Here is a 27,160-nt window from a genome sequence, read left to right as displayed (position 1 = left end):
AAGTTACTGGAAGAAGTGCCAACGGATTTGGTGTGGAGTCAATGGAAAAGGAGATCTGCTAGAGAATCAATAAAACATAAAAAGTCATCATTTTGATATCCAATTGCCCTTTCTGAAAGCATTCGTAGTATGAAAATTGTGTTCCTAGTTCCTCTATCCTCAATAAACCCATATTGCAGTTTAGAAGTTTATGGCCTTAACTTGTTTTTAATTCAACTCAGAACAATTCCCGACAAAATCTTTATTATGTGACTTATAAGCCTGATTGTTCTATAATTTTAGCAGTCAATAGTTCCAGGAATTTTGGGCAGAGTTATAAATACTGATTTCAAGAGATCATCAGGCAATACACCAGACTCATTGAACAGTTCAGAAAGAATATCTATGCCCAGATCTTCTAGGGCAGTGGTCCCCAACCTCCTGGCCGTGGACCGATACATTGCTGCAAAGAATTCAATGGTGCAACAGTAGTCTGAACGCACCCAGCACATCTTTAAGAAAAAAGCCAAAATAAATAAGCTAATTAATTAGGTGCCGCCCAGCACGTAAATCACCTCTGATCTGGGCCGACTTATATGCCCAGCAGCATCTAATTAATTAGCTTATTTATTTTGGCTTTTTTCTTAAAGATGTGTTGGGTGAGTTCAGACTACCACTGCACCACTGCATTCTTCGTGGCAATGTATCGCTCCATGCCCTGGAGGTTGGGGACCACTGTTCTAGGGCTTGTTTCATTTCCACTGAAATTTCATCAGGTCCAGTGGCTTTACCATGTTTCATGCTTTTCATTGCTTTAGTTATTTCTTCTTCGGTAATAGGTGGGCCAGAATTAGGGTGTTTAATATATGTTATACTTTATTGTCGCCAAACAATTGATACTAGAGCGTACAATCATCACAGTGATATTTGATTCTGCACTTCGTGCTCCCTGAAGTATAAATTGATAGTAAATATTAAAAATTTAAATTATAAATCATAAATAGAAAATAGAAAAGGGAAAGTAAGGTAGTGCAAAGAAACCGAGAGGCAGGTCCGGATATTTGGAGGGTACGGCCCAGATCCAGGTCAGGATCCGTTCAACAGTCTTATCACAGTTGGAAAGAAGTTGTTCCCAAATCTGGCCGTACAAGTCTTCAAGCTCCTGAGCCTTCTCCCGGAGGGAAGAGGGACGAAAAGTGTGTTGGCTGGGTGGGTTGTGTCCTTGATTATCCTGGCAGCACTGCTCCGACAGCGTGCGGTGTAAAGTGAATCCAAGGACTTTCTTGTATCTGGGGGTTCCCCTCTATTATCCTCAAACAGCTGCTCTATATACTGAATCCACCTCTCACATGCTATATCTGGATTTGTTAATATGGATCCATCTGCTGTTCTTATGCAACATGAAAAATTATTTCAAATTCTCGCTAATCTAAATATTGACAGAAGGGATCAACAACTGCTTCAAAATTTATATTGGAACCAAACGGTGGCAGTAAAAATTGATGGTAATATAAGCAGTTGGACTAAAATTCAAAGGGGAGTTAGACAGGGATGTGTTGCCTCACGGGAATTATTTAATATCTACAGTGAAATGATTCTCAGAGAAATAGAAGACCGAGATGGGATAAAAATTGGAGGTGTTAACATCAACAATATAAGATATGCAGATGATACCACCCTAATAGCAAGTGCTGCAGAAGACCTACAATCCTCCTAGACAAGGTAGTACAAACAAGTGCAGATTTTGGTCTAACCATCAACTGTAAAAAAACCAAATGTATGGTAATACTAAAACAGTAGGATACTCCCAACTGCCAATTGTACATCGGTAACCAAGAGATTGAACAAAAGACCAGCTTTAATTACCTTGGTAGCTTTATATCACAAGATGCTAGAAGTAAAGTAGAAATAAAAAGAAGAATTGCCATTGCCAAATCCAACTTCCAAAAAATGAAACCCATTTTTACCAACAGACATATTTCTATAACAACAAGGCTCAGGCTATTAAAATGTTACATCTGGTCAATCTTGCTGTATGCTTCCGAAACATGGACTATAACACCAAAACTCCAAAGAAACTTAGAAGCAACAGAAATGTGGTTTCTTAGAAGAATGCTGAAAGTATCATATAGAGATAGGATAACTAATGATACAATACTCCAACGTGCCCATACAAAAAAATCTTTAATGAGAACATTAAATGAAAGGAAACTTAAATTCCTGGGCCATGTCATCAGAAAGGGAGAAATAGAATGCCTGGGAAATGCAGAAGAGGAAGGCAAAGAAGAAAATAATGGACACTCTGAAAGAACTAACAGATCTAGGTGTGCGAGATATCATTGACGCTGCGTGGGATCGTTCGATGTGGAAAGCCATGATCGCCCAATCGTGTAACGCACAAGGCACATGAAGAAGTAGTCCTGGAGAATGGGCGCTCAAATCATCTCAGACCCTGTGAGAGCAATATCTGTATGAAGAGAAAGTTGTAGGAGTAGCCAAAGACAACCTTTGCAGTGATTGGCACATTTATAAGCAACCTGTCAGTGCAGAGCAACTGAATCGGGTAAACATTAGAATCCTTCTTGTGGTTCAAACGCAGGTATGTGCAGGAGAAGTGCAATGTGTCACAAAACAGGAACCTCTCCCAATCCAAAGTTACCTTATTGAATTCTGTTCCTTACTTGACTCTGAGGAACTACTGTGAGTTGGAGGACATATTAAGAGGGCACAACTCACTGCCGAGATACAGTCCCTCACCCAATTGTCATTGTGGGTGAGTACTGTGTCACCACTCTGCTCCTCATTACCATGAGCAAGTGTGTCATCAAGACTGACATTTCGATGTGAGAACGGGTAAAAACTGTGGAGCAAGACTGTTTTCAAGACCTGACTCTGAAGAAAATGACCATTTGACTTTTAGTTTCAGTAGTTAAGCTGACACCTTATGGATACAAGGCAGGAGTGGTCAGGCTGCAAAAGGCGCGGTTCATTTTGTATGTAGCTTATTGTGTATGAACATCACTTCCTGTAAGTAAACAGTTTTTTTTATATCATTTCATACGTGGATTAATTCGGATTCAACTTGAATCACATGGTGGAAGGATATCCATCTTCATCCCCTCTTCATTTGTCCTTGAAACAGCAATATCTTTTCACAAGTAAAATTTCATTAAGAGTCCTGAAGGAGGTTTCTGATTCAGATGAGTTTTGAGAAGGTGTTTAACTCCCTGCCTAGCTTTGTACAGTCGCACTGCCAGGGCAATAGACCAACACAATGGAAGTAATACCAGCACCAATAGCTTAAAGTAACCATCAGTACCTTGAAACTAGTCTTCATACATTAATATTGTGGCTATCTGAACATGCCAACATGCTCAATACAAGTTGAGAGTATAATGTAATACTCACCATTTGGCCAGATGAGTGCAGTTCCAACAACTGTCAAGACCTTCAGTGACATCCAAGACAAACTGTACCACATAGATGGCACTGTATTTGCTACCCTAAACACCACTTCCCTACGCCATGACCCTCGGTGGCCACCACAGGGATAATCTGCAAAATACAACAGTTTCCTGCCTAGGCTAATCCAACAGAACCTTCCAAATCTATGACCTCCACTGCCAGGGACAAGGGCTGTAGACACATGGGATACCACCATTTGCAGGTTCCCTCCAAGCCATATAACATGCTGGTTGGACATCTCCAGTCCTTCATTGTCACTGGGTTTGCAGCTTGGAGCTCACTACCCAACAACACAGTACATATACCTTCAACAGAAGGACTATGTCACCATGTTCTCAAAGGCAATTTGGATTGGGAGTAACTTCATGTTCAACCTTAATTGTCATCCAACCATACATGAATACAGGCAAATGAAACAATGTTACTCTGGGGCCAAGGTGCAAAACACAGTACCAATAGTCATTCACAGCACAAAGCACACATAACACATGTAAGAGAGCAGTAAAATATAGTCACAATAAAAAATATAGTCCAAGTCTCTGAGTCCATAAATATTGCAGCTGCTGCAGTCGAACACAATACATCTTGTCTTCTGCCGAGCGAACACTGGAGAGCAGCATCAATTCCAGTACGGATGCCACACCACACCACCTCCAGCACTAACTCCAACACCTCGCTCCTGAGTAGCAGTAAACAGGTGACACCACAGCAGAGGCCTGGCCCTCACTATCACTGAGGCTATGCACACCCCTGCTATTCACCAATGAATCAGGCTTGCAGCATTCCACATTACCAATGTGCAACAGGAACTTGCAATCATAACAAAAACAACTAAGATGATCACTCGCTGTTCGACCTCACACCGCCTTTGCGCACCAACATCTCTCTGCCGCAGGCAGCAGCACGATCTGCACTCGTCCACCTTCTTCAGTTTCTCCACCAATGAGCAACTCACTGATGGGGTCGGCCTGCAGTACTTCCAAGTCCCTAATGTCCAGCAGGGTCTTGCAATCACAACAAATACATGTGGAAAAAAAAACAATAACACCTTTGGCTGGCCCTGTAGAAGCTGCTGTGTCTTCCATCTTACTGGAAGTGCCAGCAAATATATGCTGGATTTGCCAGCCAAGATAAATTCTAAAAATGTAGAAAGCTCAGGATTATAGAAATGTCCTTGCTAGTTGCTTTGCCACTGCTAACAGCCTTTTAATATACACTATATCAAAGTGTAGGTTCTGATCTCCTGCAAATCAGCATGGCATGAAGCCACACACATCAGTTGGAGCTTATGAGGACGGACCCCTCATACACACACACACACACACACACACACACACACACACACACACACACACAAGATCGCTATGCACCCTCCCCTCCTGCCTATCTCGCCCCAGTAGCAGTATTTTATGCAGCCAGGCTATTGCTGTCATAAGTAGAATTCCATCACAGCAAATGCAAGGCACGTGGTGAGTCCTTCATCCAGTTCCCAACTGGATACACACATTTTCATGCACAATTCTGTGTATAACTAGCATGCCTTTTTAATCTACTTGTGGCCAATTTCTCAACATTTCTGTAGGCAATCCATGCCAGAGTTTGCATTATGATGAATCTATTTCTCATAATTCCTTACAATATATAAGGAGGCTGTTCAGCCCATTGGGTCAATAACAGCACCCACAGCAATCCCATTCCTCCACAAACCTATTCTCATCCAGATGCCTATTCTCCCTTCTGATTCTCTTACCACCCACCTCCACCAGGGGTACTTTACAGTGGCCAATTATCCCACCGACCAGCCTATCTTTGGGATGACAGAGGAAAATGGAGCACCTGGGAGGGGCTCAAGCAATCTTGGAGAATGCACAAACTCCCTATAATAGGACCAGAGATCTCGGACTAAATCAGAGTCTGTGAGTTATCAGCACTATCTGCTTCACCATTATGCTGATATTAAAGACTAATGAAATACATTCCAGCTGTTATAACCCAAAATATTTCAGTACTTTTAAAAAATTTAAAAGTTTAAATGAACTACTACTTATCTGACAGGTGCTTCTCTCTATTGAAACCAGTGGAAATGCAGTTCAAGGATGGAGATATAGGCGAGTGCTGTTCGTCAGTGCAGATTGTCCACCAAGTGTTAGGGATTGCTATAACATCAGACTTCGTTCTCAGAAAGCAACTGCGACAATAAATACCAGCAGCCAATGGCAACTGTGGAACGACCTTATGCATCAACTTGCTGAAAAGTGCCCTCTGGTCTGCCCAAAGTCTTTCAGTATAATAAGATGCTTGTAAGGGAAAATTGCTGCCTGGCACATCCTGAGGGACACACAGAAGTTTGGTGTAGTCAACACCAAGTGTTTGTTGGGAAAGATTGCAACCCGAGGTCCTGCTGCCAGATGATGCTGAGGGGGTGGACACTGTGTACTACTCCCACAAATACTTCAGGTGTATATTGTCCAAAGAGGCCACATGCTTGGCACAGAGAATGTATTAGCTTGATGACATATGAATGTCTACACCTCACGACACTACGAATGTACAGAAAACCCTGCAGTGCCTTTGTACCTCTTGTAAGTATTTTTATTAATAAGGTTTATTTTTGAAATTTTTTTTCCAATATGCAGAGAACCCATAAAGTTAGTTCAGCCCCATTATGTAATGTTAATGAACACGGATGGTTTTACAAACATTTTGTGTCAAATCCAGGCCAATATTTGCATGCTGTGTGGCTCCCTCCACTCTAGAGCAACTGATAACATTGTACCCACAGTGACCGCTGTGCTTTATAGACAGGGTTGCTGAGGGAAAAGTCTTTGGGCCCACAACATGTTGATTTACCAGTCAACATTTTCCCCTCTCGACCCACTGGTTTCAAGCAACATTGACAGAAGAATTTGCGAAACTACATTTAACTACCAAAATTAAATAGTGGTCTGGAGCTCACTCGATTCCTAGTGGATCACACGGCCTCCATCTCCATGAGGCTGGGCATAACAAGGCCACAAAGGTTGATTTAAAAGATGCTGAGCGTACCGCTTTATCATTCTGAATAACTGGTCATCCTCTATACCGACAAAGATGAAGGAGGGTGGGAAGAAGATTGTGTGGAGTACAAATAGCTTAGTAGAACCAATTTTAGTTAAATGCACTAAAAATGTCAATGTAATTCTCTTTCAGAAGGAAATAACAGAAATGGATTTGAAAGGGTCAGAGGAAATTAAATACAGCACTTGAGCCCGGAGCTGAGGAGAACCCATCTGCTCACCATCTCAAAAAACCAGAGAAGCATCAAAAAGAAATTACAAATTAAGCTCAAAGATCAATAATTTGCAAGTCGTAATATTGAAGTGTAATATTAAACTTAAATGAATATCTAATTTTATGATTTTCACACAGTGTTTTGGTTTAATCTGTCCTGGCACTTACAAATTTACAGGGAAGACATTGTGAAGGGATGGTGTATTGAGTTGGTGTGGGTGGTAGTCAGAAGGGACAATCACTCTGTTGGGAGTATTCTATAGACCCCACCCCAATAGCAACAGACAGAACAGGAAGCAGATTTTGAAAAGGTACAAAAATAAAAAGGTTGTTGTCACAGATATCTTCAACTTCCCCAATACTGACTGGCACATCCTTAGTGCAAAAGAGTTAGATGGGTGCATCTAGGAAGGGTTCCTGACAGACCGACTACAGGAGAGACCATACTGGATCTAGTACTAGCATTGAACCTGTCAGGTGATAGATCTCTCATTTAAGACCCTTAATAGTGTTGATGAGCAGAGGGACCTCGGGGGTACATTCAGAACTCCATAGCAGTGGCTACACAGGTCAATAGGGTGGTTAAGAAGGCTTATGGTGTACTTGCCCTTCTTTGTCGAGGCATTGAGTTCCAAAGTCAGCAAGTTATATTGCAGCTTTATAAAACTCGAGTTACACTGCATCAGAGTATTGCATACGGCAGGGGTCCCCAACCTTTCTTGCACCGCGGACCAGTTTAATATTGACAATATTCTTGCGGACCAGCCAACCGGGGTGGCGGGGTGTTCAAGTAGGGTTAAGCTCACCTCTACATGTCTTTTACGGTTAGGGTTGCCGACTTTCTCACTCCCAAATAAGGGACAAAAGTAGCAGTCAAGTAAGGGACAGTGTTTATCCCAAGAAAGACTACCATGACCATGAATCCTTGCGCAGACACCTGTGTGCACATGCACGCACGTGCTGATTTTTTTTTTCCACAAATCGGTTTTGACTTAATCTTCCTGACTACATTGTACATACATTATTTCTACTTTATATAGGCTGTGTGTTTATCATATCATTCCTGCTTTTACTATATGTTAGTGTTATTTTAGGTTTTATGTGTTATTTGGAACGATTTGGTAGGTTTTTTTGGGGTCTGGGAATGCTCAAAAATTTTTCCCATATAAATTAATGGTAATTGCTTCTTCGCTTTACGCTATTTCGGCTTACGAACGGTTTCATAGAAATGCTGTACCTTAGCGGGGGAATTACAGGACAAGGGCGTATGGGGCAAACAAATTTAGCCCAATATACAGGATGTCCCAGCTAATACGGGAGAGTTGGCAACCCTATGTTCAAGCTCATCAGTGCGTGACAGGGAATGAAGAAAGGTGAAGCTGACTCGTATCGTTTCCTCGTGGCCCAGTACCACGTGCTTTGCGGCCCGGTGATTGGGGACTGCTGGCATACGGTTCTGGTCACCCCATTATAGGAAGGATGTCAAGGCTTTGGAGAGGGTGCAGAAGTGGTTTACCAGGATGCTGCCTGGATTAGAGGGTATGTGCTATAATGAGAGGTTGGACAAACATGGGTTGTTTTCTCCGGAACGCTGAACACTGAGGGGAGATCTGATAAAGACATATAAGATTATGGGAGGCATTGAGAGAGCAGACAGGCAGTGACTTTTTCCCAGAGCTGAAATGCCTAATACCTGTCTAATACAGTTAAGCTGATAGGGTGTAATTTCAAAGGAGATGTAAGGACAGCAAGTTTGTTTGTTTTTTTTTTACACGCAGAGGGTGGTGGGTACCTGGAATGCATGGCCTGGGATGGTGGTAGAGGCAGAAACATTCGAGACTTTTAAGAGACGTTTACATAAGCACATGAATGTGAGGTAAATGAAAGTATATGGACATTGTGTAGGTAGAGGAGATTAGTTTAGTTAGTCACTTGATTATTATTTTAATTGATTCAGCACAACATGTGGGCTGAGGGCCTGTTCTTGTACTGTACCTTCTATGTTCTACAGAAGATATGCTGGGACTTTGAGAAAACATTAGGATAGATAAGACCCCAGGGCCAAATGAGATATACCCCAGGTTACTATGGGAGGTAAAGGAAGGCCTTTGGCAATGACCTCTGTGTCGTCACTGGCCACGGAAGCAGTGTCAGAAGATTAAAGGTTGGCAAATGTTATTCCTTTGTTCAAGAAAGGTAATAGGGTTAACGCAGGGAATTATAGACCAATGAGTCTAATATCAGAGGTAGGCAAACTATTGGAGAGAATTCTTACCATTATTTCCCATGGTAGGGGAGTCTAGGACAAGAGGGCATGACTTCAGGACTGAAGGATGTCCATTTAGAACATTTGCGGAGAAATTACTTTAGTCAGAGGGTGGTAAATCTGTGGAATTTGTTGCCACGAGCAGCTGTAGAGGCCAAGTCATTGGGTGTATTTAAGGTGGAGATAGATGGGTTCTTGATTAGCCAGGGCAGTAAACGGTATGGGGAGAAAACAGGGGAGTGGGGATAACTAGAAGAATTGGATCAGCCCATGATTGGATGGCAGAGCAGACTCAATGGGCTGAATGGCCTACTTCTGCTCCTGTATCTTATCTTATGGTCTTAAACAGTCTGAATAGGGATAGTCAGTATGGCGTTATGAGGGTCAGGCTGTGCCTCTCAAGCCTGAATGAATTATTTGACGACGTGACAAAATATATTAATGAAAATATAGCAGTGCAGGTGGTGCCTATGTATTTTAGTAAGGCATTCAACAAGGCTCCCCAAAACAAGTTCAAAAAGCTCAAAAGTAAACTTATTATCAAAGTACATTTATGGCACCATATACAACCCTGAGATTCATTTCTAAATGAATGTACCCCATGGTAGGCTTATCCAGAAAGTCAGGAGGTATGGGATCCAGGGAAACTTGGCTATGTAGAATTCAGAGCTGGCATGCCCACAGAAGGCAGAGTGTGGGAGTAGATGAAGCATATTTTACTGGAGGCCAGTGACCAAGATCTGTTCTAGGACCCCTGCTCTTTATAAATAACTTGGATGAGGTGAAAGGATGAGTTAGTAAGTCTGCAGATGGTAGTGTTGTGGATAGTGTAGAAGGTTGTTGTAAGTCACAATGGGACATTGATAGGATGCAGAACTGGGCTGAGAAGAGGCAGATGGAGTTTAATCCAGAGAAGTGTGAAGTGGTACACCTTGGAAGGCCAAACCTGAAGGCAGAGTAAAGGGTGAATGGAAGGATTAATTAACAGTGTGGAGGAACAGAAGTATCTTGCAGTCCACGCCCACAGATCCCTTAAAGTTGACAGGGTGGTTAAGAAGGTGCATATATGTTGGTCTTCATTAGTAGGGGGAGTAAATTCAATGTTGCAGTACTATGAAACTCTGGTTAGGCCACACTTAGAGTATTGTATTCAGTTCTGGTCCTCTCATTATAGGAAGAATAATGAAACAGTGTCAGAAAGGGTGCAGAGGAGATTTACCAGGATGCTGCCTGGATTAAAGAGCATGTCCAATGGGGAAAGGTTGAACGAGCTAGGGTTTTTCCTATTTGGGGCAAAGGAAGATGAAATGTGACTTGACAGAGGCAAATAAGATGATAAGAGGAAATGACAGTGGACAGCCAACACCTTTTTCCAAGGGTGAAAATGATGGATATGAGAGGGCATAAGTTGAAGGTGATTGGAGGGAACTATTAGGGGAAAAGTCAGGGATAGATTCTCCCACAGAGACAGTGATGTGTGCCAGTAACCTGCTGCTAGGGTTGGTAGAAAAGGCAGATACATTAGGGACATTTGAGAGACCCTGAGATAGTTATATGGGTTTAAAAAAATGTAGGGCTGTATGGGAGGAAGGGTAAAATTGATCTTGGAGTAGGTTAGAAAGTTGGTACAACACTATGGGCCAAATGGCCTGTACTGTGCTGTACTATTCCATGTCCTATGTTCATGTATTGGTCAATGCAGTGGTGATATTTCACTATTGTTTTGCATCAATGAAAATTCATACGATTTATTGTGCAGAAACAATCCTTCTAGTACTCATTTTCCACATGAGCCATCACTTTCCCCTTTTCTCATCACCGTTTTGAACATTTACTGATTGTTTTGTACATATAGCTCAAAAGTGGAAACATCTTCTCAATAACTAAGTCACTGCATTGCTCCAAACTTTTACAGTTTTCCATTAGGCTACTTATCTGGCTTGCTCCTTTCTATATTTAATTCAGGTTGGACCTTGTATTTCTACTATCCTTACCTGCAATGTGGTATTTCACATCACATTGAGATGTTAAGATACCTATATACAAAAAGATATTAAAATACCTATTCCTTAACTACCACATCCATAGAAAGTTTAATATCTATTTACCTTTGAAATTAAAAGATACGTTTTCTGTTAAATTCCTTAGTATCATTTTAGAGGATCTGTCTTGGGTCCAGCACATAAATGCCATTACAAAGAAAGCATACCAACACTTCTACTTTCTTAGAAGTTTACAAAGATTTGGCATCTTATCTAAAACTTAGACAAATTTCAAAAGATGTGCAGTGGAGAGAATTCTGACTAGTTGCACCATGGCCTTGTATGAAAATAGCAATGCCCTTAAACAGAGAAGGCTACAAAAAGTAGTAGATAAGCCCAGTCCATCACAGGTAAAATCCTCACCGCCATTGAGCATATCGGCAAGGAGCACTGTTGCAGGAAAGCAGCACCTGTCATCAAGGGTCCCTACCATCCAGGCCATGTTCTCTTCTCACTGCAGCCATTATCAGGGAGGTAGTACAGTAGCCTGAAAACCCACACCACCACGTTCAGGAACAGTTATAACCCCTCAACCATCAGGCACTTGAACCAGTGGAGATAGCTTCTTTCACCCCAACGCTGAACTATTCCCTCAACTTATGGACCACTTTCAAAGACTTTTCATCTCATATCCTCAACATTTGTTACGCTTTGTTTATTAATATTATTGGGTTTTTTTGTACTTGCACAGTCTGCTACATTTTGCATATTGTTTGTTTGTCCATCTTGTTGCATGTGGTTTTTCATTGATTCTAGTGTGTTTCTTCGTATTTACTGTGAATGCCCGCAAGAACATGAACCTCAGCATTATACATGTACTTTGATGATTAAACTTTCTTTGAAGTGTTGTACCTGGTGACATATATGTACTTTGATGACAAACTTTCTTTGAATTTTGAACCTTTAATCGTTGTGACCAATCATTCCCTTTGCCAAGGGATTTGCACAAGTAATGAGCTGGAATACAGGTACTCACATCTTGAAGTGGTCTGGATGGTGCCTTGGTAGAGCATTGCAATGGTTTGCCTCAGGGCAGCCAGAAGTTCTGAAATTTGAAAAGGAAATTTGTAATTTTTAAACGAACATTAAAAACAAAACTCACCCAAATCATTATTCACACCATTGCCATACAACAGTCAAATATTCACAGCTGTTTCAAGGTTGTGTGGCTTACTCACTGAGTCTGACATCATTTCCAGAAACAATCTGCCCCATTGCTAAACTGTTAACCAGGCTTCTCACAATTGGTAATCCACACAACCTAATTCTAAACCAATATTGTTATGCAGTAAGGAGTTGATTCAATGATATAATAGCATGGTATTTATCAATGATGTGAATTTAAGCATAGGCGATATTATGAAGTTTGCAAGCAATACAAAAATAGCAATCTGATTGATAGTGAGGAGGAAAACAGCAAACTGCAGGAAGGTGAAGTGGGAAGAAAAATGATGACTGGAAATTCATCTGGAGGATTGTGGAATATTAACTTTGGGAGGAGAAAGGCAGCTAAGGGAATCTGTAATAAACTGTAGGACAGTGAGAACTGTAGATGAACATTGGGATTGTTATGTCTTTCCTGATTTGGTTTGTTTATCTCTAATTACTAGATCTCACTACTTGTAAGGTCACAGCTATTGTTGATTACTTATTATCACGTTGTTAGGCATTTAGCTTTTGCCGTCAAGTTGGCTATTATATAATCGTATATTCATTTATTTGTTAGAAGCACTTATTAGAAGTCAAAGGAATTTCAAGCGATATTTAAATCTGCTTTTCGTTATAACACCAATAAATACAGTCCTTTTACACTGGTTCCTTGCGTACTGTGACGCTTTGGTGAATAATAAAACCACCCAGCCTGGAGTTATCTATCTGTCTCACTTAAGAAAACAGGGAAAACAACTGAGCGAGGGTAGAACAGGGATCTTGGAGTGTGCGTGGAGACAGATAGATGAGGTGGTTAAGAAAGCAGGAAGGATGTGGTTTTTATTGGCCAACATGGTGTATGCAAGGATAGAGTCATTAAATTTAATTGTATTGGACACTTGTATGTTCAGATGTGTCACCATGTTAGTGAAAAGATAAGAATTATGGGGTTGGTGTTAAGACGGGAGAATTTAAGATGCAAGCAAAGATTAGACTGTGTTTGTCCTCCTTTGGAATAGAAGAGATTAAGTGGAAGTTTCATTGAGATGTAGAGTTCAAAGGCTTATATAAAATGAACAGGAAGATCTATTTCCATCATTAGAGGGGTCAATAATTGGGGTACAAAGGTTCGGGATAATTGATAGAAAGATAAATAGGCTGAAGAGCCTGTTTCTGAGCTCTATGACTCTATGGTACGACAGCCATAACAAAGAAAACATGAATCAGGTTTCATCCCCCTGCAATGGAGATGAGGACTACGTGTGATAAAACCAAATAAGCTAAGGGAGCTTTTGGATCCACATGATCTGAATAAGGTACTGAAAAGGAGCCATTATTCGATTAAGGTAAGTGAAGAAACTCCGAGCAAAAATTTTCAGTGTGCTCAATATAGAGACTAAACCTTGACAGGTGAAATTCCACACAAGGTGTTTGTTTCCAGTGACTCTGGGGAGATATTATGTCCAAGGATGCATTTGGCACCAGCACTTCACCCAAAAAGTATCACAAAGACTGAGTTGGACTCCTGATGTACTTGTTGACAAAAGGACTAAAGTGGATGGTAGTCTTTCTTTGGGAAAGAACAGGCTGTTGCAGAGGCAGAGATAGGTCATAACAGAAAGGCAGGAACTTTAATGAACCTTGTAAAAAGAAACACTTGAAGTCCCATCTGCAGAAACTAATTTTTTTAAAAAAGCATTACAGATACTGGAAAGCTAGAATAGAGTTATAGAATTTTACAACACCGGAATGGGTCCTTCAGCCCAACTCATTCATGCCAACCTTGATGCCTATCTATACTAATCTCATTTGCAAGCCTTAGGTCTATATCCCTCTATTCTCTTCCTGTCTAAGTACACATCCAAATGACTTTGAAACATTAAAATTGTAACTGATTCCACTGCTTCCTCTAGCAACTCCTTCCATATTGTTGTGCTTTAAATCTCCTTTAAATTTCCCTCATCTCACTTTCTACCTATGCCTTCTAGTTTTAGACTTCTCACCTGAAGAAAAAGATTCTGTTATCTACCCTATTTATATCCCTCAATTTTAATAAGGTCACCACTCAGACTCCAATGGGGAAAAACAGCCTCCCCAACTCTTCTTACAATCACAGCCCTCCTTCCCAGGCAACACCTTGGTGAATAATCTGCTTTCTCTCTATGGCTTCCTGTAGTGTGGCAACTGGAACTATACACAACACTCCAAGTGGAGTCCGACCAATGTTATGTACAACTGCAACATGACAGCAAACCTCTTCTACTCAGTTCTTTGGCCTATCAAGGCAAGGGTGCTAAATAGCTTCTTTATTATCCCTATCCACCTGTGAACTTTAAATTTACTCCACAAGGCCCCTCTAATGTCTCCACCATTTGCTTCTCTTAGTATTCGATGACCAGAAGTTCACAACCTCACATTTTTTTGGATTAAATTCGATTTCCCACTCTCTGTCCAACTTTACAACTGTTCCTTCAATATCTAATACTTGCATTAATTTTTGAGTCATCAGAAAACTTAATAATCAGTCCATCCAACATTCTCATCAATTATCAACAATTATCCCAGCACCAACCCCTACGGTACACCACTGGTCTCAGATTTCCAATCAGTAAAACACCCCTTGCCCATTACCTTCTGCCTCCTATTACCAAGGAAATTTTAGATGTGGCTTGCCAATGTACATTGAATCACAAGTGGTCTAACTTTCTCGACCAGCCTACCATGCAAGACATTGATAAACGGTCGCTTAAAGTCCATGTAAGCCTCATCTATGGGCTTGACTTTGTCAGTTTTCTGACTTAGTTTAAAAAAAACTCAGACTGTCAGATTTCCCCTGCACAAAACTACTCTGACTCCTAATCAGCACTGCCTTTCCAAGTGAACATAAGTCCTGCTCCTTAGTTTTCCTTTCCTCAATAATTTCATTGATGTAAAACTCAATGACCTGTAGCTTCTTGGTTTAATGTTTATGGTCTTTGTGAATTAAGGAAGAACATCGGTTATTCTCAAGTCTTCGAGTACCATGGCTAACAAAAATTTTTAAATCTCCAGAGTCCTAGGAATCTCCTCCCTTCCCCCCCCCCATTGTATTTTGGGATGGATTTCATCAGGCCGGTGTATTATCTACCTTAATATGTCATTATCTCTAACATTTCTTGGGAATATCAGCATACCACTCTCCTAACTCTCCATCCTCCACATCCTTCTACTGAAAAGAAGTACAGGTATATTTTTAGGATCCAGCTCACAATCCCCTGGCTCAGCACATAGATACCTCTCATGGTCCCTAAAGGGACCTGTTTTTTTTCCCAAAGCTAAGCACTTAGAAAAGTTGTTGGGATTCTCCTTCATCCAGCTCTCCAAGATCAATCCACGTCCTCTCTTTGTGCTCCCAACTTCTATTTTGCTCTTCCCTAGATCTACTATAAACTTTAAATACTCACTTGATGCCAAATAATTCCTTCTTCTTTCTGATCCCAACTTCACAGGAAAGCAGGAAATCTCAGTTTTCAATAAAGGGTCATGTTGACCCATTTCTCTTTACGCAAATGCTTTCTAAGCTGCTGAGGGCTTCTAGTAGTATGAAATTGATGTGCATACTGAGGGAGGGTTCCTTTCTAGGTGATATAATCACAACACAGCAGCAGTTCTCATGAAGATACCCCACAATGCTGTAAGGTGGGGAGTTCCAGGATTTAGACCCAGAGATCATTAAGGACGATGATGCATTCAACATGGAATGTGTTTTGGAGGAGAACTTGTGGATGATGACATTCCCATGGGTCTACTATCCTTCTAGCTGGAAAAGCAATCATGGATTAGGAAGTTCCCCTTAAATGAGTTTCATGGAATTGCCTACTTAAACAAAAAATTTAGAGGTTCAATTTAAAGGATAACAAAATGTTTTGTTATGATCTAATAAAGTTCCTTAGGGTACAAAGTCATTATTATTGGATGGTTCATTGTACAGATGTGTATGTACATTACAATATAACCACAGCAAAATTAGGAGAGTTATTTATATTACTGAGACAGTTACGGGCAATTCATGAAATCATGGCTGAAGGGCAATTTTACCTTTTATTGCCAGGAGTAAGGTATCTCAGCCATACTTAAGTAAGTGAGGTGCAGAATGTGGCCTCCTACCAATGGAAAGGAGCAGGCTTTCAGTTTGTACCACAAAGCCTGAAGGTAGTGTATTAACACTATGTTAAGAGAATTAATTACTATTTCAATGCCTGCCTATAGCAAGCTGAGCCAATGTTTGAACAAAAATCGAAATTCCTAACCACAGCACCACCTACAGACATGATTGGAAGAATGGAAGAAAGGCACAAATTTACAGAATGTAGAACCACAGTATGGGTACATCCCAAAAATCCTTCTTTGCTGAAAAGGTTCTTTTTGAAACATAGCAAGCATAGAGTGCACAGCAAGCTCCTACCAAAAGAATTGTGACAATGACCAAAAAAAACCTTTGCAATTGGAAAGATAAATACTGGCAAGGAGACTGATGTAATTTCCTGCTACACACATAAAAGTTGCTGGTGAACGCAACAGACCAGGCAGCATCTCTAGCAAGAGGTACAGTTGACGTTTCCGGCCGAGACCCTTCATCAGGAATAACTGAAAGAAGAGACAGTAAGAGATTTGAAAGGGGGAGGGGGAGGGAGCGATCCAAAATGATAGGAGAAGACAGGAGGGGGAGGGATGGAACCAAGAGCTGGACGGTTGATTGGCAAAAGGGGATATGAGAGGATCATGGGACAGGAGGCCTAGGGAGAAAGAAAAGGGGGAGGGGAGGAAGCCCAGAGGATGGGCAAGGAGTATAGTGAGGGACAGAGGGAGAAAAAGGAGAGAGAGAAAAAGAATGTGTGTATATAAATAAATAAATAACGGATGGGGTGCAAGGGGGAGGTGGGGCATTAGCGGAAGTTTGAGAAGTCAATGTTCATGCCATCAGGTTGGAGGCTACCCAGACGGAATATAAGGTGTTGTTCCTCCAACCTGAGTGTGTCTTCATCTTTACAATAGAGGCGGCCATGGATAGACATATCAGAATGGGAATGGGACGTGGAACTAAAATGTGTGGCCACTGGGAGATCCTGCTTTCTCTGGCGGACAGAGCGTAGGTGTTCAGCAAAACGGTCTCCCAGTCTGCGTTGGGTCTCGCCAGTATATAGAAGGCCGCATCAGGAGCACCGGACGCAGTATATCACCCCAGCCCACTCACAGGTGAAGTGTCGCCTCACCTGGAAGGACTGTCTGGGGCCCTGAATGGTGGTAAGGGAGGAAGTGTAAGGGCATGTGTAGCCCTTGTTCCGCTTACAAGGATAAGTGCCAGGAGGGAGATCGGTGGGGAGGGATGGGGGGACGAATGGACAAGGGAGTCACGAAGGGAGCAATCCCTGCGGAAAGCGGGGGCAGGGGGAGGGAAAAGTGTGCTTAGTGGTGGGATCCCACTGGAGGTGGCGGAAGTTACGAAGAATTATATGTTGGACCCGGAGGCTGGTGGGGTGGTAGATGAGGACAAGGGGAACCCTATTCCTAGTGGGGTGGCAGGAGGATGGAGTGAGAGCAGATGTGCGTGAAACGGGGGAGATGCGTTTGAGAGCAGAGTTGATGGTGGAGGAAGGGAAGCCCCTTTCTTTATAAAAGGAGGACATCTCCTTCGTCCTGGAATGAAAAGCCTCATCCTGAGAGCAGATGCGGTGGAGACGGAGGAATTGTGAGAAGGAGATGGCATTTTTGCAAGAGACAGGGTGAGAAGAGGAATAGTCCAGATAGCTGTGAGAGTCATTAGGCTTATAGTAGACATCGGTAGATAAGCTGTCTCCAGAGATAGAGATAGAGATAATTTCCTGCTCTTTTTTTCTTAAAATGGGGTCCTTTACAATCATCTAAAAGATCAGACCCAAACTCCAAAGGAGCTTTCAGAATATTTTCCCAGAAATTTATCATTTGAGGATGAACTTGGATTTTTGTGTTTACCAGTAGAGTGGGTCTTGATCTTATAGTGACCCAGAGGCAAGAGCCCTTTGAGCAATAGACAATAAAATCACTAAACACCTTAAGGTGATCCTCAGGAGCATGGCCAAACACAATTTAACACTTGGTCACAACAGCAGGAATCACAGCCTGCAAACTCTTTGTACTCAAAACAACCTTAAGAGCAATGCAAGTTGTGGGGGGGTGGAGGGGAAGAAACAGAGAGAAATAGAGACAGAGACAGAGACAGATATTTAGCAGTGGAATTCAAGAGTAAGCAAATCAATGCATTTCTCTGTAACCACAATGAGAACTATTATTTATATATTACTTTTAATAGGAGAAAAAACCATTCAGGTGGTTTAAAGGCACATTAGATTTTATTATTTGCTGTTTTGTTCTATCTTGATGTACCTATGTATGGAGTGGTCTTTCTGGTTAGCATGCAAACAAAAGCTTTTCACCTTATCTTGGTATATGTCACAATAATAAACCAATTAGCCATTGAGCCATTGTTCACAATCAAAATACTCAAGAATTACATTTACTAAAAGTGATTTTTTTTCCTTAAATTCCTTTCAAAACGTACCTCCCAAAAAACTCTGTCATGGTATCCTTCATGTCCATTAATGATTTCCTTTCCCTCAGTCGATAATCATCCTTTAAATTAATTTGTGACATAAACGACTCTGTAGTGGTAGTCCAATCCTTTAACACAAAATGAGCACCTGTTCGTGATGTCTGCCTCTTCTTAGTACTGGGGTATCAACATAATCCCTTAATTTCACTTAATTACAATCTGCATTTAATAGCTGGAACAATGTGAATTTACTCTATCAAGAGTGTCAATCATGAGGAGAGAATGAGAAAAATTGACCACTGCAGAGTGGGGTTTAAAAGAATGAGAAATAGTCTCATTAAAACAAAGATCTTGAGAGGGGTTGACCAGGAGATTGTTGAGAAATTGTTATCTCAGGCTGGAAGGAATAATGCCAAAGGAACACAGTCCCTGGATAAGGTTTCAGCCATTTTGGACAAAGATGAGAAGTGTGTTTTTCCCCTCAAAGGGTTGTGTATCTCTGGATTTCCCTCGCTCAAAGGATGTGGATATTCAATCTGAGAATGAAATAGCTGAATTTTGCATCAAAGTCAAAGTAAATGTTATTATCAGAGTACATATATGTCATATATGCATTTTCCTGTGAGCATACTCATCAAGTCTATAGAGTAACTATAACAGGATCAATGAAAGATCAAATAGAGCATAGAAGACAACAAACTGCAAATGCAAATATAAATAAATAACAATAAAAAATGAGAACATGAGATAACAGAATAAAGAGTCCTTAAGGTGAGACAATTGTTTGTGGGAACAACCCAATGGATGGGCAAAGGAGTTATCCCCTTTTGTTCAGGAGCCTGATGATCGAGGGACAGTAACTGTTCTTGGACCTGGTGCAGCAGTGAGAAAAGAGCATCACCTGGGTGGTGAAGATCTCTGATGATGCATGCTGCTTTCCTATGACAGCGTTTCACGTGGACGTGCTCAATGATTGGGAGGGTAGTACCCATGATGTACGAGTCAAATCCATTACCTTTTGTGGAATTTTCCTTTCAAAGACATTGATGCAGCCAGTCAACTCCACTACACAAATATAGAAGCTTGCCAAAGTTTTTGATGTCATGGCAGACTCCTCAGGAAGTAGGTGTGCTGCCATGCTTTCTTCACAACTGCATTTACGAGGTGGGAGTCAGGCAGCATAGCAGTTAGCATATTACAGCACTAACTGGAAGATCAGGAGTCAATTCCTACTATTATATGCTCTCCCTCTGACTTTGTGTATTTCCTCCAGGTTCCCTAGTTTCCTCCCACATTCCAAAAACATATGGTTGGGATGAGAGAGTGAGAATGGTATGTTGATGCCAGAAATTTGGTGACACTTGTCGGCTGCCCCAGCACAAACCTCACTGATTTGGTTTGACCCAAATGACGCGTTTCACTGTATGCCTTGATGTTCCTGCGACAAACAAACCTAATCTGGCTTTTTAAGTAAATGTGCTGAAAAGAAACAGCCATGATATTCCTGATGGCAAAACTGTAGGAAAAGGCAGCTTCTATCTCTTAGGTGATAAGGACAGCCTCAGGCTAATTTGATAATGGCTGAAATGGACCTTACTTTTATCGACCCATGTTGGTTCTGAAACTCTTAAAATCCTGAAAGGTTTCTCTCCCTGCACTGTAACAAACCCTCAGTTATGAAGGGATAACGGAGGTACTTTTGTGATCTAGCCTCATAAGTGTATTGAGCTCATTGCCTCCTGTCTCACAGCAGAGTGGATGAATTACCACAAGCGAAAGACCTGACCATGGTAATTCTGTACAGCACATGAACAACAACTGCATTTCAGTAGCACCGAGAAGCAGCTTCATAGGACCAATATCAGATCAGAGTTAACCCCAGTGACAAACACTGCCAAGCCAATCACATAAATTAAATCTGAGGTTGATATTTTTTGTTGACTGAAGGATATGTCACAGGGTCCTGGACTCAAAGAGAGATACTGCACGGAAACAGGTCCTGCAGCTGCTCGAGTCCAAGCAGACCATCAAGTAGTAATTTTTATACTGTACCTATCCTAACCTATTTCATTCTCCTCACATTCCCATCAACTCACCACCCCTGCCCTTAGAGCATAGAACAGTACAACACAGGAACAGGCCCTTTGGCCCACAATGTCGTGCTGACCCAATTAAATTAGTAATCAAATGGGCAACCTAACTAATCCCCTTTGCCTACACGATATCCATATCCTTCCATTTTCCTCACATTCACGTGTCTATCTGAGCATCTCTCAGAAGTCCCTAATTTATCTGCCTCTGCCACCCAAGGCACCACCTTCCAAGCACCCACCACACCCTGTGCAAAACAAGTTGCCCCGCACATCTCCTGTGAAATTACCCCCTCTCACCTTTGTGAAATTACCCCCTCTCACCTTAAATGCATGCCCACTGGCATTAGGCCCTTCAACCTTGGGAAAAAGATATTGTCTGTCGACTCTATCTATGCCTCTCAATCTTAAAAACTTCCATCAGATCTCTCCTCAACCTCCTCCACTCAAGAGAAAACAACCCACGTTTGTCCAACTTTCGTCAACCTCTCGTGGTGAAAACAGCTTACCCCCACGTCCATGGGCTGCCTGTTATGAGGAGGTAGTCGCGACAACTGGCAAACAGCGACACAAAATGGGCCTCACCCACTCAGTTCAGACCCTTGTCAGGACAACTTGCAATGGCCAATCAAACTGACCGATATGGTCAGAAATTGGAACACCCAGAGGAAGGACATGCAATCTCCACACTTAAGCAGCACCCAGTATCTGGACTGACCCTGGGTTCTGGAGCTGACAGGCAGCAGTTCTACCTGCTGCACCACTGTGCACAAAGACTCTTTTGGTTAACCTACAGATCAGCCACATTTACTGATCGGAGAGAACAGGTTCCAAGTACTAAATGGGCTCTTGCTGTTCCGATTAATAGAGGTCTCTACCCTGCATCCTCCTGAGAGGAAGGAAGACACCTCAAAGAGTCGGCAAAACAAAATTGGTCATTGACTTCAGGAAAGGGGACTGTGCATATGTCCTGTTCATATCAAAGGTGCTGAAGTTGAGAGGGTTGAGAGTTTCAAGTTCCTTGGAGTGAATCTTGCCAAAAGCCTGTCCTACTTTGAAGCTACAGTCAAGAAAACTCAGCAGCTCCCACTTCTTCAGGAGGCTTACCAATTTTTAACTGACGTACAATAGAAAGCATTCTCTCTGGTTACATCGTGCCCTGGTAAGGCAGCTGGTATGCCCATGAAGCTGCAGACAGCTCAGCACATCACAAAAACCAGCCTCCCCATCATGGGCTCAGTCTGCACTTGATAAAGCGGACAACATAATCAAATAACACACATCAAAGTGGCTGGTGAACGCAGCAGGCCAGGCAGCATCTCTAGGAAGAGGTACAGTCGACGTTTCAGGCCGAGACCCTTCGTCAGGATATCCCACCCACCATGGACATTCTCTCTTCACTCCCCTATCATTTTATTCCGTTACTCTTTTACCTTCTACTACATCAATGCACTGTTGGAATGAATTGGTCTGTACTCAGGACAAGTTGTTCACTGTATCTCGATACATGTGACAATAGTAAACCACTTTACCAGTTTAGATGGCACATACAACAGCACAGCAAAACCTTCAGTCAAAGTCAGAGTTTATTGTCATATGCACAAGGACATGTAAACACACATGCAATGAGAAACTTAGCTACAGCAGCATCAAATAGACAACATTCACAAGAAAAAAAGCATAAATTAAGCACAAATTATACAAGAAGGAACACAATTCGAATAAAAAAAACTGTTGCAGTGCAAATTAGTCACAGTTGCTGTACAGAGATAATGATGAGGGGTGTGCTTTGGATCGTGAAGGGAAGCAGTGGAATAGGGTGTGGACCCACAAACCTATCTGCTGATCCATCAGTATGAAAAGCTGAGAACACCATTCCAATTCAACTGCTTCCTCACTACTAATCAAAACACAACAAACTACATGAGATTCATTATAGCTTGAAAGCCTTTTCAAAAAGGAAAATTATTTACCATCACAAACAAGAGAAATAATTTACAATCAGCTTATATATGCAGAGTTATACCCAGAAATTTGCTGCAGGTGTTTTTTTGAAACTTTTGCCAAAAGTATCAAATAAATGCAACCGAATTCATGTTTTGGCTCTTGGACTTTCTAGTAAAAGTATAAATTTAAACATGGGTCCATTTACTGATTTATCACTTCTGGTTGATTACTTACTCCATCACCAAGGCTTGAAAGGCGTCTATACGTTGAGCGCAGCAAGTTTTTCCGCTCTCCCTGGGGTACTGCATCTATATCATAATCTTTAGGCTCCGCCTCCCTGTGCTGATACCTACATAGAAAAAGATATCAAGGTAGTCACTAGGGCAGTTTCTACTCTATTTTGAGGAGCAGGAGATTCTCCCCAAGCGCCTGGGCCAATGTTAGCTCCTCGTCCAACCTTTCCAGAGACAGGTCATCTCTTCATTTCACACTGTTCGGTGTGGAATCTTGCTTATGTGCTAGCTTCCTGACACATGTTCTACATCTTGACATCTAAATGCTTTCCTTCCATGGAACAGTCAACCCTCCAGACAAATAGTCCAGGATGGGGTAAGGGAGGTAATGATGGCTAGAAATGTGCCACAAAGATACTGAGGACAAAAATTAATCTTATTAATGCCTAGGGCAGTCTCTAGAAGCTGAATGATTGATGCACACTCTTGTTTTCACTTTCTTAAATACCACAATGCACATTTTGTAAAGAGGTGCTTCACAGTGAGTCTTATGACCTCACTTGTGCAGGCACCTCTCTACAAAGAGGTTTCTTCCTCTGCAGTGCAGGAATCAGCTGAACTACATCAGAGGCACCAAAGGAATATTCATCAACTCTCCCTCTGAATGCCTTCATCATTTTTATACATGCAGTGCTCCTGCAATCCCAGAGGTGGAGTTGCAAATTGAGCATGACACTGGGAGTGGATGTTCTAGAAATGTCAAACGCAATTCCCTGCGTACTTCTTCTGAGGCTACGTCCACACTAGACTGGATAAATCCGTAACCGAAGCTTCATTTGACCCTCTGTCCACACTGAAACGGCATTTTCCTCCCCCAAAAATGGAGTTTTTCTAAAATGCTCTCCAGAGTGTTTAAATCTGAAAATGCCGGTTGGGCATTGTAGTGTGTATGGGGTAACCGGAGGTTTTAAAAAACTTGTCGTCCCTTTCATCGGTGAAGAGACTATGGCTGTAGGAAATGTTTCCAGGGTGACACCTCTGTGGGAGTGGGGAAGATGTTGGTGGGCCACCAGGGGGTCTGTGTGCCCATATGTGTAGCTATTGTAGTGGCTGTGAGGCTGGTATTGTGGCAGTGAAAAGTACTGTTGGGGGTGGCGGAGCTATCATATTCCTCATCATTGCAAATCCCTCTGCAACAGAGTTAGTCAGTTTTTCAATGTTCGTTGTCAGTCGGGTCATACTGTCCATGAACTCCCTGTCGGTTGCCTCCACATATACACCAAGTATACAATTTCCTCTTCACTTGTTTTCTGTAGATGTGTCCTGCACATGCCCAGTAGGAGGAGATTTGCCCAAATACCCGGTTTAATGTGGATGGAGATATTTTCAAAAACACCTGGTGCGGACGCCTATCGTTTTTACGCCAAACAGGCATTTTCAAAATTATCCAGTCTAGTGTGGATGTAGCCCGAGGTAAATTTATAAGTGGTATCAAAGTGGACAATCACAAAGGTTCTAAGAAAGAGCCTTGGGAATCTCTTGTGATGTCATAAGTGACAATATCCAGAATGTTTTGATGCAGTGCATCATGGCCTGGTACAGAGGATACAGACCAATAACAAGCAACCCTCTTTTATATTTATTTTCAAGATGTGGGTGTTGTTTGCAAAGTTAGTATTAACTGCCTTCTTTGAATTAATATGAAGCAGATGATCGGCTTGGTTTATGAAAGTTAATCATAATGTTGCATTTACAATGGTGTTGGACTGGAGACACATGGAAGCCCATGTAAATGAGGAAGACTTCAGCCAGATGTTATGTCTCCCCATGTTTCCCAAACTAGGAGAAGTAGGTTCAGAATTAGGAGCTGATGTCACAAGACAAATGTGCAGAATTCCTTCTCTCAAAAATGGAGGTGGCACAAAAGTGAGAAGTAAAATACTTTTATTTTAAATTGTACATTTTTAAAAATTAAGAGTTAATTTTCAATGCCAGAGAGGGTGAGCACTGCTAATTTTTAAAAGAGCTCTCAGACTAGAGTGGATAACTTTCTGCGGTTTAATATCCTCTGCACAAATATATCAATCTTGCAATTAACAAGATGGTACATCTGTAAAGATAATGGATTTGCACAAACTGTCATCTTTGAATGTTCTGATTTAACTATTCATATAAATCCTTGACAGCTTCACTGGACCACGTACACACAAGCATCATTAGCATTACCCTTGCTATTGGCTAACAGTGAAAATCCTATTTATAGATAAACATCATTAACTCTATTATCATTTCTCTCACTCTAGTTGATCTCTCTCTCTCTAACACAACACATCTTCTACATTTTGTTTTATAGATGCAACTAATATGTTTCCCCTCCCCTACTCTTCCCCTCCCCCCTCCAGGTCAGCTCCTTCAGTCCCAGCAGGTCAGAACCACCATATTCTATATCATTCAAAGTTGAATCAGGAAAACAATTGATTAATTCTTAGTGTCTTTACATTTGAAAACATTCAAGGCTTAATAAGATTTTCCTCAGGTTTAATTACATACCAGTTGCAGACCAACACAGGTCTGGCATATGTCTTCTGAGTTGAGTGGAGAGCAAGAGATCCTTTATGATCCTCAAATTTGTCTCCAAAATCCATTTTCTTATGTCTCCTCCCTTTTGATTGTTCTCCCTTTTATCCACCCAGTGTGCTCACACTCAAACACCACTCGCACTTGATCAGTCTCTTGGTGTACTTGATCACTCTGCTCCACAGTGTATTCTCCTCTTTCCCACTACATTCCTTTCCTCTCCTCGAGCTGTTCCTGGTTGTTCAATTAAAATACTTTCTCTACCTCAAAGCCCTAGCTCTATCCTGCTGTCTGTGTCTGTAATTTGTTCCCTGCCCGTTCTCAACAAATATTTCTATTTCTCTCAATTTTCAGTTTGAACTTCAGTTCGCATCTGTTTGATATTACTTTCTGTTGTGCTCTTTTTAAAATTATCTCAATATTTCACAGATGTCTATTCACCTCTGTCGATTTTTAGTACTCCCTTTCTCAGTTCTCTGTCTCTGATATTCAATCCGATTATCTTCATAATTCTCTCAGTAGCCTTTCTTTCCTATTTGTATTCTTTCTTATATCTCAATTTTTCCTACTCTCTCTTCCCGTTTTCTCTAACCTCTTAACTGCCTCTCTCCTGGCTCATTTCTAACTTGCTTCCAAAGTTCTCCCACTCAGTTTTATTCTCCCTTTCCCTCAACTTGATGTGTGTCTCTTAGTTAGTTCTCTATTTCTGTCTCAGGTAACATGCAGTTACTTCTTGTACCTCGGTTCCTCAATCTCTTTTTTCCTCTCAGTTCTCATTTATCTCAATGATTCCTTGTGTCTGTTGTCTCTCCTCTCTGTTTCCTTTCCCTTTTATCCCTAGCTTTCTCACAGTTGTCTCCTATATCTCTCGCCAGTTTCTAGCTCACCTAGGTGTCTCCTCTCTCCCAGTTCTTTCCTATGTCTCAACTTTTTTTATTTCACTCAATTAGCTTTCACCTCTTTCACCCCTCTTAGATGTCTTATCTTCCCCAGTTAAGACTTCCTCTTTCTTATTTCTCACTTATCTCCTATCTCAGTTTTCTTGTATTCCTGTGTAGTTTTCTTTCCTCTCCTCACTGACACTCAGTTTTCCACTTTACTCAGTTGAGTCCCTCTATCTCTCTATGAATTGTGTCCTTTATTCTCTCTCACGTTACTCTTCTATCTTTATATCAGTTTTACCTTTTACTCTGATCTCACTATTACCTATTATCTCTTTTCCGTCTCAGTCTTAATTCTCCCAATAGACCTCTCTCTTTCTCTCCCTCTTATTTTTCTGTTCCCTTCTCCCTTATCTCTCGCTCAATTTTTCTTATTCCTCTTTCAGTCCTCTCTCAATTCTCTTTTGTCTCACTCCCAATTCTCCCAGTAGACTTATTTCTTATTTCGCTCGGCTCCTTCTTATTTCTCAGTTCCTTTGCGCCTCGCCCCCGATGATTTTTGTGTCTCAGTTGCTCCTTATACCTCCCTCACCCCCCTTTATCACTACTTTCTCGGATGCCTCTTTTCTCTATCTCCCTCACTCTCAGTTAATTCTTGTCTGTATCTCTCTCAGTTCACCCCGGAACAGCGGA

General features: G+C 41.5%; 1 protein-coding gene across 1 annotated transcript in view; it reads right to left on the bottom strand.

Moving 5' to 3' along the window:
* LOC140197254 (cilia- and flagella-associated protein 95-like) overlaps positions 1–27,143 on the bottom strand; it is a 42,543-nt gene extending 15,400 nt beyond the window's left edge. Inside the window, exons 1-4 of the mRNA XM_072257175.1 lie at positions 25,560–27,143; positions 23,011–23,125; positions 18,749–18,867; positions 11,999–12,067 (exon numbers count right to left, since the gene is read on the bottom strand). Of these exons, the coding sequence (XP_072113276.1) occupies positions 11,999–12,067; positions 18,749–18,867; positions 23,011–23,125; positions 25,560–25,654 (398 nt within the window). The 5' untranslated portion in view covers positions 25,655–27,143. The remainder of the gene's footprint in view (positions 1–11,998; positions 12,068–18,748; positions 18,868–23,010; positions 23,126–25,559) is intronic.
* Between the last annotated feature and the right edge of the window lie 17 nt (positions 27,144–27,160).

The sequence above is a fragment of the Mobula birostris genome, chromosome 5 (genome assembly GCF_030028105.1).
Source record: "Mobula birostris isolate sMobBir1 chromosome 5, sMobBir1.hap1, whole genome shotgun sequence".
Lineage (NCBI taxonomy): Eukaryota > Metazoa > Chordata > Chondrichthyes > Myliobatiformes > Myliobatidae > Mobula > Mobula birostris.
The sequence above is the reverse complement of the archived record's forward strand: the minus strand, read 5'-3'. Positions and strand labels throughout refer to the sequence as shown.